We start from the raw sequence: 15,125 nt of genomic DNA, 5'->3' as shown, positions 1-15,125 counted from the left end.
TTCACTCTTTCTATAAAAAGGTATCAAGTGTCTACCCTTGGTCAATCTCTGTGCCAGACTCTCGGGATACCTGATAATTGAAACACATGTAGTGCTCCTTGCCCTCAAATATCACCTCCTCTCAAAAGTCTTCCCTGACTACTCTAAGAAAAGTTATAATCTCTTTTGTCTTCTCACAGCATTTATATGTGTAACTCATATGGTATATATAGCATTCTACCAAAAAAGGAAAATTCTCTAGCTAATATCTTCTCTCAATATTGGGGAGGGTATTTCCTAAGCAAATCCTTCAAACCCAGAATTCAAATTTTTGTCATTTTATTTGACAAAGTAAAAGTCACACTAGACAAAGTTAAACAGCCAAGGAAGACTTTATTGAAGACTATTGCAATAATGGAGAGAAAGTGAACTCAATTTCAATGAAACCAAATGCAGGAAGGTTCTTAGGGTCTGGTGTGATCAAATAGAAAAGCACGGGGGGATGACAAGGGGTGAGGAGTTTGATCACTGAGCTACCTTGAGCACAGCAAGTTATCCCAGAGTTTGCCAGTGCTTTCCTCTGTGATTAGGCCATCTGTATTTGATAACTGGCACCCATTGAAGTTAGGCTTTTAGCCTCTCACAGAGACTGAGTGACAGGAGTGTTATGTCCTTTGAAATGTATATTTCAAAGGGATGGTTCTCAGGTCCTTGAGAAAGACATTTCTGGTAATACTGAGGAGAGGCTGGGAGAAGATTTACATATATTTCAAAGGAACAGAGAAAGAATTTATAATTGTAAGTTTTCTAAAGTAAATTCAGTAAGAAAAGTGAGGTCAGGGGCCTCTAGTCTGGAAGAAATCCATCTGAAGTTTAGTCAAAGCTGAGGGGAAAGCTATCTTGATCACATTCCTTTGGTTGACCATTATATCATCCTTTGAAGCAGCAAGAAAATCAGCACTGCCATTTCAACACAACTATACATAATCTGTGTCTAAAGCATAATGATATCAAATGTAGAAAAAAGTAGAAAAAGTAGAAAAAAATGACATACTGATTTAGTTTATTTTTACTTAGTTTAGGTCAAGCAACACCTATTGACAAACTATAAACAATGAGAGACAGAATTATAATTTCCTTATCTAAAATTTCTCTCTACATTTTCCTTTTGCCCATATCCTCTCCAAAGAAAGATATGTTACCTGGCATCTTTCTTCTCCTACTGGACAATATTTTATCGGTAATGTCAAGGGGTCTTGAAGTTTGATACAAGTTAATTAAAACATTAAAGGATCATGATTTTGCTTCAAAATTCAACAGTTAAGAACATTTCTAGGCAAAGGTTAGCAAATTTTTTCTGTGCATTATAATCAAGTTGAGGACAGGTTAAACACATATGGCTGGCTCCCATCTCCAGAGTTTCTGATTCAGTCCCCCCAAAATTAGCATGTCTAGCATGTTCTCAGGTAATGCTAAAACAGATCCTCCACAGACCACAAATTGCACCTGGAAATTTTACTGATTCTTTTCTGTATAGAGACCAGCAAATGTATTCTGTAAAGGGCAAATATTTGAGCCTTTGCTGGCCAAGATGCAAAATCAAGGATATTTTGTAGGAACTTGAATAGAAGAGAGAAAACAATTTTCCATAAATTTTAACTGACAAAAATTCAATAGATAGAATGATTGCATATAATATTTTTAGGGGAATACAGATCTAATAATAAGGATTACATTAATTAAACATTTTGCTTAATTGATGTTAGAAGTTAGTAGTTCATGTCATCAAATCAATTACAATATCATTGGTAAATACTAGCCTTTACTCATAGGCCATACAAGGAGGAGGACTCGGTTTGACCCATGGGCTGTAGTTTGCTAACCTTTGCAATACAGTAACATTAAAAAGAAAATCACAGAGTGATAAATAAGTAATTAAACATAAGAGGATACTTGGAGAATAAACTCCTCTACATTACAGGTTAGGGAAGCGAGATTCAAAGTAATGAAAAATCTTAAGGATTCTTTACAACAAATTTGTAACCTATAAAATAAAAACTAAAAGATAGGACTTCATCATCAAATGTAAGGAATTTGAATCAGTTAAAAAAAAAAGAATTCAGGATCAGCTGACAGGAGGAAAATCAATACATCTCTGGCAAAATCTCATTTAACAGAGATTATTATTATTAATTGATAATAATCTCTGGTATATGCTCTTATTAATTGAGCATATACCAGAGATTTTTCAAGAGGTTGGTGGTATATAAGGGCACATATTAAGAAGTATAGGTCATGAACTGCAGTAAAAATCAAATAAAAAATTACTTAAACACTTGTATTTATGTACAGTACTTAAACAGTGCATACTTGGTAACATGACCAATCTGGAGACATATCCCCTAGATGAAGAACTCTCATTAAGAAATAGTTCTATGAGGTATTACATTCAGCATTCACAGAATCAGTTTCACTTACCATTAGAAAGGTAGTACAAATGATACTCAAAGAAATCATTAATGGACATGATATCCCTGAAGTATCACAAAAGAGAATACTAAATTAGTATTCCTCTTAGCAGGAAATAGTCCACTGGCAATAAAGCAATAATAAACAAAAAGAACAGGTAAATTGATCTTTTTCTAACCGTAAGCTATCAACATGGTTAAGTATATGTGCTAAAAATTATATCAAATTTTTCCAACTAACTAGAGTGTCCAGCAAGATTAAAATATAGATGACTGTTGATGAGTGGTAGTAATGGGATTAATCTAATGATCCTTTGATGCCTAGAATATTATCATTCAAGATACAAAGTAATTACTTCCACAATTTGGAAGTATAAATATTTATATAAACATGTCTATATTACCTCATGGAATTCTGACCTTATAGAACAGAATGCTTTTTTTTTTTTTAAAAAGGGAAAAAAAATCTTCACACTAGAAAATTTCTTAGTAGAAAAGGATTAAAAGACATTCCTTCTCATATCATGTGTTTTTAAAATGAAGGAACAGAGAATTCTTACCTCTTGGGGCTTGCTAAGTATGAGGATAGTTCAATTCTTTGTTAGTGGTATCTTCAAAGAACTAGGAGTCAGAGAGAATACTGCACTTTCACAAAGACAATGCTATTTTTCTAGGCATATCAGTACAGAAACATTGTGTCTTAATGAAATGAAGTCATATTATGCATTGATATGTATCAATATATGTATACAATATAACTTAAATATTTCAGGTAGAATAGCCTAAACCGTTTTAAGCACATGGGTGTAATGTAACAATAACAACTTTTGGTTAAACTAAATGCCACCTTCTCATCCCTGGCCCCCACAGCAGCACAATTTTTGGAAATACAAAAGCCACCTTCTCCTCAGTGAAGATCTGTAGGGTAAAATATAGTCTTCAGGGTGGCCAGGGGAGTCCTCATTTTTGCTACCACACGGGTGTCTTCATCTTTCCTAGGCTCACCGTGACACTTCCCGAGTTAGCCATGTGTATCAGCTGCACGAGCTGCTTTTGAAAACTGAAATTCTCTAACATCTCTCTCACATTGCCCTCTTAGACAAAACTATGATAATAGTTTTGGTTACTTAGGATTTTATTTCTTTTAATGATTCAAAAGAATGATAATCCTGCTAGATGTCATGGTGGACCTCAGAGATTGGTGTTCTGAGTAGTTGGTCAGGTTCACTCATCAGCTTACTGAGCTTCCCTCCATAAGACTCTACATTGCTTTCCCATTCCAATTCCTTCTCCAACAAAATTAAAGATTCTCTCAATAGGACACATTCTTTGGGAGAAGCTGATTGAGCTGGCTGAACATAGTCCTAAATTGCTGGAACAAGAACAGCTATTACTGAGCTTCACTGCGGAATTTTATTTGAATAAATGATTTCCTGGGCAAAAGAAGCTCTCTCTCTCTCTTAGACCTTATCATTTATCCCTTTGCAGAGCCATGAATAGGATTTCATTGCCCTACTGAGAGGGCTATTAAACTGTGTCATCTCAAATTGTCATCTTATAGGAACTGGTTAAATGCATACAAAAAGGTTAGTAGGTGAGCCAAGATTGGAAGGCTTCACATTTGAAAGAGAGAAAACATGCATTTTCTTTTAAGAAAGAATTAAAATTATGTTTTGGAGAGATTTTGATGTGGAATAAAGCAAGTACGAAGATAACCATGATTCTCGTAGTAAAACTGGCAGTAAAGTCCCATATATATAGGAGGAGGAAACAGAGCAATTCAGATGAGTAGCATTAATGTCTGGATGGCAACATAGCCATAATGACATTATAAGGACAATTAGAGTCTGATCCCTTGTTTAATGAATATGTTTATCCATCTGAAATACAAAGAAAGTGGGCAATGAATAGACAGAATAGAAACTAAATTATTTTTATTTATATAAACAGTGGTACTGAGGATATAAAAGTTAATATTTCTGTTAAACATTGTGTTTTCTTTTTACCCACCCTTGAGTCAATAAGATGCATCTCTGTTCCAGTCTTCAATACTCAATTGTACTTCTGTTTTCCAGAGTTTATATGCAACACTGATTTCTCCATTTAATGCAGTATCCGTAATCATATTCATCATCATCACAAAATGTTTTACACATTCCTTTCACTCTTTCACATCTCTGAAATCTATACTTGGGCTTCAAGTTACTTCTGGCTGCAATCAAAAAAGACATGTAAAGCCATCAATCTAATTTTTTACTTGGGGGTCTTCTTACTTAGGGAAGGAGAAGTGTGTGGGTGATGGACAGTCCGGTGTGTCAGGCAGTTTTATGACACAATTTAGCAGTTGGTACAGAAAGTGACCGAGCTACAAACATTTTCCTTGCACAAATGTGTATGTACTTATCTTACAATTCACATCGGTACTGAACTTTAGCTGGCTCCTGAAGGTTCTTGCCTTCCCATCTTCTTTTTTTACTTTATTAAGACCAGATTTACTCTCTCATGCTTTCATTAAGATGACATCTGTAGTTTTTTAAAAACCTATAATTTTTATTTTCAGGTGTTTTCAATTTTTTAAACTTAGTCTGATTACCTCTTCACAGTATTATTTGCTCAATGCTTTCTTCTCCATTCCAGATCTTACTCGTAACTGAAATTTTCTTTTATTATATTAGAGCAAATGAATATGTCCCTTTCACCAGTCTACGGTAATAATGAATGAATAACATAACTTAGTACTTAATATATGTATTTTTCTTAAACATTTTTTATGATACTTTTATTCTTGTAGCCAAAATATAAACCTTATATGATAGTAATGATTTCTTCTGATTCTCTGTTATCTCCTACCCAGTATATCCTGATAATTATAGTACAGTAAGCATGAAAATACTGATAGAGTAATTTATTGAGGAAACAAAACCACATAAGATATGCTCAGGAAACACAGTTTTGTTGTACATTAAGTATTTAGTAAAAAGAGGATCCCCATGTTAGTCTTCTAGTGAGTCATCTAACACAATGCAAAGAAGGATGGCCTGAGATTCCAAATTCATAGCTTTGGGTTCATATATTAAAATGGAAGCAAATATTTTGGTTACTTAGGATTTTATTTTTTTTAATGATTCAATTTTACTGCAACTAATGCCTTTAGAAAAGAGACTTGGAAGTCAGTCTTATTACCCCCACCCCAAATTTTATCATAGTATTTACTTATCTTGGATTCCTCATTCCATCTATCTGCATGATAGAATATAATAAGCATAGCTATCACAAATATATTTTGAATATTAAATTTTACACGTGTCAGGAAAAATAAAGCAAAATAATTTCATTAAAATTTAGAGAATAAATTGAATTGAATTTAGATTAAAATTACATGTTAACTCATAGAACCTAAATGCCTGCACAGAACCTAAATGAAATTCAGAATGGTGTTTCATTTCCATGTGGCAGGTGTCTGAGTACCTGGTATTCTCTAAACATTTGGTTGAGAACTAGTCAGAAACTTCCAATGTAGAGAATGTAGAGAAGACTTCAAATGGACTAACTTTATTGTTGTTAATAAAGTTAGTAGAAAAGAAAAGGAAGCTAAGCATAAAATGAAAGAGATTGTCAGGAGGGTTTTGCCATGTAAATATATGTATGTCCTTTGGGAATGGGAAGGTAATTCACGATGACAGAATCCCTGCTCACCAGCAAATTTTGGTGAAAACTAATGAATCGTTGAACACTACATCAAAAACCAATGATGTACTATATGCTGGCTAACTGAGCAAAAGAAAAATAAATAAATAAATTATAAATTAATATTAATTAAAGATACTTGCATTAGCATCAAAAAATAAAGAAATCTAAAGTTATTTCAGAGCTATATTTGATATAATGAAAAGTAGAGAAATGTGATCCATGTTGCATTTTCCTTTTTTTTTTTTTTAAACTTTTGCTGGGATATGTACTTTTTAAGCTAGTCAATGTTCCTGAGACTCTAATATCTTGCCCACCCATAAAATCCATGTTGACTTTTAAGATATGTTAAATTCAGAAAAGAGAAAATATGGATGTATAGTGATCATTTACAACATTAAAATATACTAATGTTGTTTTTACTTATTATTTTAAAGAGTAAAAATGTTTTAAATCATGAAAAAATCTATAGAACTATATGACCTGGAAATAAAAAGCTTGTATTACAAAATTGATTCTATCACTCATAGTTGTTTGCAAATAATATATCATTTTAGAGTCAGCTATGTCATGTGAAAATTGTAAAAGTTATAATGGGATAAAGTATGTAAATAGTGTTGTGAAAATTGGTTATGTTATAAACTGTACAATGTTATACAAATATCATCCATGAGTGCGTATTTATGTGAGGTGGTTGAAACTAGTTAATATAAACCACAAAAAAATAAAAATGAATGACTGTTTGGAGGAAGGATGCATAGCATCTCTTTTATCTGTAATACCTCTGCACATTTTACACAACACTGGAGAAATGGTCTGTGATTACTGATTTTCATGAAAAGAGAGATATGTAAACACTAATTGAAGGACCTACAAGAGATATATATTTTAGACAGGTTTCTGAGAATCTGGACAAGAGTGAAGTGCTACAAATATGGTGTAGGTCTATTGTAGACAGCAACCTGTAACAAGCCCTGCATACACATGAATAGGGACAACTCTGTTAGGAAACAATTAAAAAAAAAAAAAAAAGCTCAGTGGCCTCCATGCAGTTGGTTAAATGTTAGTTTTCCCAAGCTCTGATGGGGGGAAGGGCGGTCCTCCTCCCAGGAAAAATGTCTGGCGTATATTTCCCCATCTCCTAGCAAATAACTTCTCTGAAAATGACATTTCTGTTAACTTGTGATGCAAATAGAAAGGCTGACTTGAAAGGAGGAGGAGGTATTTTGGATGATGTCTACTCTTACTGGGTCCAAGTTGAAATCAAGGTAGGAGCAAGGCCATGGGTCAGCTGGCAGTTTCTATAGCATGTTTGAAAGGGTGTGATCTTTCAGAATCAGATAGTATGATGTTTCAAGCGTGCATACTGTGTTTATTAGGTTTGATATATTGGATAAATGATTTAGTCCACCCGATTTCAGTTTCCTCATGAAACTGAGGTTTTTGTAAAACTTTAAAATTATAATGGGATAAAATATGTAAACTTCTCTTATAATGTTAAAAAAATGAATAAGCCTTCAAAATCAGGTTACTCTCGTAGCCTTTGTTTTGACTTTCCATCTGGATTTATACTTAAAACTGACCCCAAATGAAGCAGTGTTATTAGCATGTATGGCTTGTTATAGTGAGAACACAAACCTCTAGTCTTAAAGCTACATTAGGTCAGGTCCACTGTTTGCCTTGTTCACTGATTTATTTCAGCATGTAGTAAGATGCCTGAAATGTACATGCTCAATAAATGTATAAATGCCTGACAAAATGATTGAGTGAAAGAGTATGGTATCAGAGAGCGATATTTAATTGGTGTTTTATACTGGAAAACTCTCTGGACTTTACTACAATCTCTCCATCAGTTATGTCCTAAATGAGCAAATGACTTAACCCCTGTACTGATTTCTTCAACTGTAAATTGTGTTGAATCATGTCTACCTCAGAGGGTTATGTGGCAATCACATGAGATAACAGATAATAAAATGTCCTATAGCCCACAATTAGTATAGTAGGTTTTATTATCATTAATATGAGTTGTTTATAGATTTGTGTCAGCTTTAAAAGAAAACCTTTATTAAATCACTGATTTTTCGTCACTTTCACTATTATATGAAGAGAATACCTTCTCTTGTGATTCATACACACAAATTTAAATAAGCAACTATTTGTACTTGGCCCTGTACTGGATGTAGATGCAAAAATGAATAAAATAATTAAGCTCATCACCCCCAAGAGTAAACCAATATGTTTTGGGAAATGAGGGCATAGAAATGGTACAATTCACCTGTAAAGACAATCCTGAGAGATGAATAAAATGTTCTCAAAGCATAAAATAAAGAGCCGTACACTGGAAAACTCTATTTTACTATTACTACTACCACAACCATTATTAAAAGCTATGCTCTAGGGATGCCTGGGTGGCTCAGTCAGTTAAGCGTCTGCTTTTGGCTCAGGTCATGATCTCAGGGTCCTGGGATTGAGTCCCACATCGGACTCCTTGCTCAGCAGAGAGCTTGCTTCTCCCTCTCCCCTGCTCATGTGCACACACACTCTCTTTCCCTCAAATAAATAAATAAAATCTTTAAAAAAAAAAAGGGCTATGCTTTATTAAGTGCCCATTAGGTTTCAGGTTCCTTACTAAGCAAGTAGTATTCGTTATCTAATTTAATGTTCTAATAACCTTATCAGATAGGTATAACCATTCTCATTTCACTCATAAGAACAACTGAAGTAAAGAACTCTGCACAAGGTTTCAGAGGGAGTAGAAGGGGTTGGGCAGGCTTCAAAGTTAGTCATGTTGGACTCCAAACAATTGTACGTTCAACCATTTCACTGAAGAGGTGAGTTTTAGTTGCACCTTGAAAAGTCAATGGCATATTTTCTAGGAATTGAGGGGAAGCACTTGTAAGCCGTGTGTGTGTGTGTGTGTGTGTGTGTGTGTGTGTGTGTGTGTGTTTGGAATGAAGTGATATGGATATGGACACAGACTTCAGAAAACACAGGGAAGGTAAATTGGGCTCAGGTGTCAAAAGACCTCTATTGCTGAGGAGCTGAATATTCTCATAAATGGAGTGTGGTGAAACTATGGAAATGTTAAGTGCCATCTTCCCTTTAAGGAAGGGATTAGAGAAAATTTTGCAGGAGAGAGGCTATGTAAATGTTATTAGGACATTCTAAGTAAGAAATAATGAGAAAGATAATCAAGTTAATGGATTTCAAATAAAGAGGAGAAAGTGAGCTTGGGAGTTATTTGTGAATTAGAAGCAGCCCACTTTGGTAACTTTTGGATTTGGGAGAAGAGTACTAGGAAGCAGAGCAGTGATGAGTGTTTTAGCCCTTGATGCTGTGCAGCTGATGTTAACAATTAGTGAAACAGAGAATAAAAGTGGGGGGCGCAGACTTTAGCCTTTGTGAGTAAGATGAACTCTATTTTGGACATATCAGGATTAAAGAATTTGGAAACCATCCAGATAAGTAAGTTCCATAATTAGAAATAAATACAGCTTTGTGGTTTGGGAAGATTTGAGAAAAAATATTTGTTGATAGCAGAAGTCACTACAGTGAACAAGATAATCTCAGGAAGGCATATAAAACAAGAAGAGAAGGGATTCAGGGACAAAGTACTAGAGGTCACTGCATTTAAAGACCATCAAATAATTGTCAGACAATTGTCAAAACAGTGACAAATTCTAGCAGTGCGCCAAAGTCCACTAGATAAAGAGTTAAAAGAGGACTTTGGGTTTGTTTTTAGGAAAACACTGATCACATTAGTAAGATTTTCAGTTAATTGACAGGTGGGTGAATGTATCAGCGAAGAGAGTGGAGACTATAAATCTAGGCTGTTTTTCAAGAAGTTTGGTGAAGAATAGAATGAAGCAGATTAGAAAGTAGCTTAAAGGAAAAAAAAAATCTCATGAAATCTGACTAATTTTACCTTTAACATACCCAGAATCCTACCATTCCTCATTGTTTTTATTGTTAGCACCCTGGACTGAACTACCATAATGTATTACTTATATTACATTAATATCTTCTAATTCCTGAAAGCATTTCAGAGAGTTTTTTTTTAAATGAAATTCAAATCATGTTTTTCCTCTGGTTAAAACCCACTGGATTTCTCTCAGAATAGAGGACAAGATCCCTTCTCATTCCTAAAAAATTCTGGGTAATCTGCCAACACATTTCCTTTCAGACAAGCTCACTCAGGACTCTCCTCCAGACTCACTGTTCTCCAGCCCCCTTCACAGAAATTCCCCACAAATTTCATGTGAGCTCCCAGGATGTTTCTTGGCCTCTGTCAATTTTTTGCTCAAGTGTTACCTTCTCAATAAGGGCCTCCTGAAAAATCCTATTTAAAATTTCATTTTTGGGTCCTTTAACTCTGATTTATCATCTTCTAACATAAATTTGCTTATTTATTATGTTTACTACTTGAATTTATCTCTACCTCTAGAATATGGGCTCCACAAAAATAAGAAATATTGTCTGTTTTGTTTATTGATGTGTCCCAATCTTATTACATTATGGCTTCACATAGTCGCTTCTCAAGGAGAATTTAATGAATTGGTAAATAAATGAGAGGGGGGGTGTGGAATGCAGTGTCTAACATATTGTCAGTGTTATGAATTGACATTGCTCTTGGGGGAAGATCCCATGTCTTACCCATTTGTTAGCTCTATCAAATTGAATAGTTACTTAAAACTCAGTTTGTAATCAATAAATATCAGTTCCTTCAGACAGGAGCTGTAATTTTTTATTTTCATATCCCCAACACATAACATCATACCTGGGAAGAAGCAAGACCATTAGTCAAATGTCTGAATAAATAAATTACTATTTTGGAATTAAATTTTGTTCTTGCCCAAGGACATTGACATAAAATAAATCCTGAAATGGAGTGGATTTGAGTGTGTGGTATCGTCTGCTCCTAGTCCCATGCTGGAATTTGATGGTGATAGACCATTTCAACAGAATGCTTTTAACTGATTCAGGTGTGTATTGAGCTATTAACAACAAAAATACCCAATGCTTGATGGTGTCTATTTCATCAGAGTTGCTGTTAATCCAGACTCATAGAAAACTAAAACTGAAGGAAAATACACAGTGTCATGGAAATTTCAGTTCTGGGCCAAAGGAGAGAAAAAATGTAAAACTTTCAGCTCTTTAGAGCTAACTACAGTTACCCTTGAAAAACGCAGGTCTTAGAGGCATTGACGGCCACTCCACTTCCCCACACAGTAGAAAATACACATATAATTTCTTACTCCCCCAAAACTTTACATATAGCCTACTGTTGACTGGAAGCCTTATGGATAATATAAAGTCAATTAACATATATTTTATATGCTATATGTATTATATACTGTATTCTTTTTTAAAAAAAGATTTTATTTATTTGACAGAGAGAGAGAGCACGCACAAGCAGGGAGAGTGGCAGGCAGAAAGAGAGGGAGAAGCAGGCTCCTGGAGGAGCAGGGAGCCTGATGCGGGGCTCTATCCCAGGACTCTGGGATCATGACCTGAGCCAAAGGCAGATGCTTAACCATTGAGCCACCCAGGCTCCCCTATATCCTGTATTCTTACAATAAAGTAAGCTAGAGAAAATAAAATGCTATTAAGAAAATCATAAGGAAGGGAAAATACATTTATAATACTGTACTGTACCTAAAAAAACCCACATATAAATGGATTCATGCATTTCAAACCCATGTTGTTCCAGGGTCAACTGTAGTTTAATTTAAGATTATCTAGCTGTTCTATCAGTTAACCCAATGAAAGTTACAATGCATGAGCAAGAAAATTGACATAAATCTTCCCTTATGTAAGTATTTACCTTTTTTTCTCTTCTTTCTTTTTTTTTTTTGTTGTTAACAAAATCTGAGGTCAATATGAATTATTAGTGATACCTCTTTCTCTCCAAGGAAATAGGGTGCAGAACTCTATCAAAAGGACTTCTAGAATGTTAAGTCAATATCACATACAGCACACAGTTAAAAGATTTCTTCAGGGAAGAATATTAATTTCATAGTTGATGCCTATAGGTTTATATTCTCCTTCAAGTTTGTCAAATTTGTTCCTTGGGCTGAAGGAAGGCTGGTGGCTTGCATATACGCTGGACCACACAAGGAGAGACCAGCTCAGAAATGTAGATGGTTCTGATTTTCTCTGTCAAGCACTGAGGACAAGGGTCTACCAGGACAGATTAGTTCATATGCAGAGATGCCTTCGGTATCTTCCAGAAAACCTCTTACCAGCTACCATTTCTTGGTGGCCAATAAAAAACTCAATTCTTATTTGTTCCATATTAATAGTATATTACGCTTCTCAATTCTACATTATAGGTCTTGATATCTTAGGTAAGATAAAAGTCAAACATTTCATTTCTTCTCAACATGACTAATATATTTACTGTTCAAATGTTGGGCTAATTTTTTTCCAGGGACACCAATATATCATCTCTATCCCATATGTAATAAAATATGAAAATTTCAAATAGATAGTTTTCATAAGACACAGATAATGTGCTACCTGAAAACATTATTGATTTTTTTGTTTCCACCTTTTAATTTTTAAATTTCTGTGAAAATTAGTACTCAATTATAAGCCAGTGGTTCTAAATCAGGAGTAATTTTGCCTCCAAAGGGGATATATTTTTTAAAAATTTTTAAAAGATTTTTATTTATTTATTTATTTATTTATTTGAAAAAGAGAGAGAGAAAGAGCACGAGCAGGGAGGAGGGGCAGAGGGGGAGGAAGAAGGAGTCTCTCCACTGAGCAGGGAGCCCAGCCAGTACTTTATCCCAAGACCCCAGATCATGACCTGAGCTGAAGGCAGACACTTAACAAACTGAGCCACCCAGGTACCCTCCAGAGGGGATTTTTGACAACGTAGGTAGACATTTTTGATTGTCACAATTAGGGGAAGGGGTGTATTGGCATCTGGTGGGTCAAGGCTAGGAATGCTAAGAAACATCCTATTGCTAAAGATACAATGCTTAGGATAGCTGCCACAGCAAAGAATTGCCTGGATCAAAATTTCAATAGTTCTCAGGTTGAAAAATTCTGTTTAAATAAATACTGTAAAAATACTTTTGAAGATATTTATACTGCAAGGGAACACATTGAGAACTCGAGGTCTATTTTAAGTTATTAAAATATATGAAAGATAATGCACGTGAGGCTCCAATGTGTGCTTAGCAAGTAATTGCCTCATAATGGGGAGTCAAATTTTTTTTAAAAAATAAAAAAGTAAACAGTCCCTTGTGATGGAAATATATCCAGAAACTTTATATAAATAGAGAAAAATTATTTCTTTCTCTTTGTGTGTCACCAAAATAGATAATGCTTAGTATGAACATGGACCCTTATATCTCACATCTACATTTAGAAGATGTAACGAGATGTCCTAATAAAAACATCAAGAGAGGTAGCAAATGGCAACTACACTTGTGGTAGGCACTTTGTAATGTATAGAATTTTCCAATCACTATATTGTACACCTGAAACTAATATAATATTGTATGTCAACTGTACTTAAAAGTAAAAGAAAGGAAAGGAAGGGAGGAAGGAAGGAAGGGAGGAAGGAAGGAAGGTAGGAAGGAAGGAAAGAAGGAAGGAAAGAAGGAAGGAAAGAAGGAAAGAAAGAAGGAAAGAAAGAAAAAATATATCCAGAGGGTAACTGGGGTCTGGAAATTCTTTGACTTCTCATCTCCTCTGAGTCCAAGTCTCGCTCACATATATCCACTCAATAAATTTCATTTTTACTTGTTAAATTATCAAAAATATATTCCATTTTATTTGGGGGGAAGGCAAGTTTCTGTTTTACTGCCATGCTGTGCTATTGATGATGTTTTTTCAAAAATAATCCCAAATGAATGCCAATAACTGAGCTGTATTCCTAAGCTCATAAAAGAAGCAGAATGTGCATTTTCGAATAGCAACTGTATAATACAGAGGTATTGTTGAGAGTGTTGTAGAGTAAAATACTGTGGCCCCTCAGGAAGTAGCAAGAGCAACTCGGGCAGAGTGGAGCTGAAGAGCGCAGGTTACTCCTCCTTTCTGTTGCTGTGTGTCTCTTCAGAAAGGATCATTTCAGGACTGAGGAGATGAACTCAGTTGTTAGCCATAATTTCTGTCTTTGTCAAAAAATTTAATTACATATAGTCTCTTCTTCTTCATGGAATTCTTCCCCTCCATATTTTCTCCCTCTTTTATTTCCTGATACACATTTTTTTTCCCACTAAACAATAAATAAGGACAGAGACGCCGGGGTAGCGCAGTCAGTTAAGCATCCGACTCTTGGTTTCAGCTCAGGTCATGATCTCAGGGTCTTGAGACAAGCCCCTCATCCAGCTCCACGCTCAGTACAGAGTCTGTTTGAGATTCTCTCTCCCTTTCCCTCTGCTCATCCCACTGGTGCTCTCTCTCTTTCAAATAAATAAATATATCTTTTAAAAAATAAGAAATAAGGACAGAAATTGGAACTGATTGTGATTACCTTTGTTCTTCTGTTCTTATATTAATCCTTCTCTTACTTCAGCTCTTTCTCTTATGAGCAGGATCTGCACTCTCTATATATAGTCTCACAAAACCTGCGGTTATATATTTTCATGGCATAATCTATAGAGCAATGTTTAATGATAAAATGGCAGCACATTTCCATTGGAGGCTTGCATCTAAGAATGTTTCTCCCATTTCTTTGACTTCGGGATTCTTACACCATTACTTATGTCAACCAACACAAGCACATAGAACTTTGAAGAGTTCTTGGGGAACTTGCATAAAATAAATCTGCTCACTGCTGGCACCAAGAGATCAAGAGAAAATGCAATGTAAAGGCACCAGATACATGTGTGACATAGAACCACTTCTGAATGGCTCAATATTAAATTTTATTTAATTCTTTGAGATACACAGGCCTTGAAGGATATTCTGGGAAGACTTAGTAACACTGGTCCTCTCTTCTTGGAGCATGTATCTCTTTCTTGTCTTCTGTAAGCT

The 15,125-nt window shown here is 34.9% G+C and overlaps 1 protein-coding gene across 1 annotated transcript; it reads right to left on the bottom strand.

Moving 5' to 3' along the window:
• Positions 1-4,525: 4,525 nt before the first annotated feature.
• On the bottom strand, positions 4,526-11,336 carry LOC110582007 (beta-defensin 110-like). The gene is made up of 2 exons (XM_021691936.1): positions 11,309-11,336; positions 4,526-4,659 (listed from the first exon to the last, which is right to left on the bottom strand). Exons 1-2 carry the CDS (start codon positions 11,334-11,336, stop codon positions 4,526-4,528), a joined length of 162 nt encoding a protein of 53 aa, XP_021547611.1.
• Positions 11,337-15,125: the final 3,789 nt, after the last annotated feature.

The sequence above is a fragment of the Neomonachus schauinslandi genome, chromosome 8 (genome assembly GCF_002201575.2).
Source record: "Neomonachus schauinslandi chromosome 8, ASM220157v2, whole genome shotgun sequence".
Taxonomy (NCBI): domain Eukaryota; kingdom Metazoa; phylum Chordata; class Mammalia; order Carnivora; family Phocidae; genus Neomonachus; species Neomonachus schauinslandi.
The sequence above is the reverse complement of the archived record's forward strand: the minus strand, read 5'-3'. Positions and strand labels throughout refer to the sequence as shown.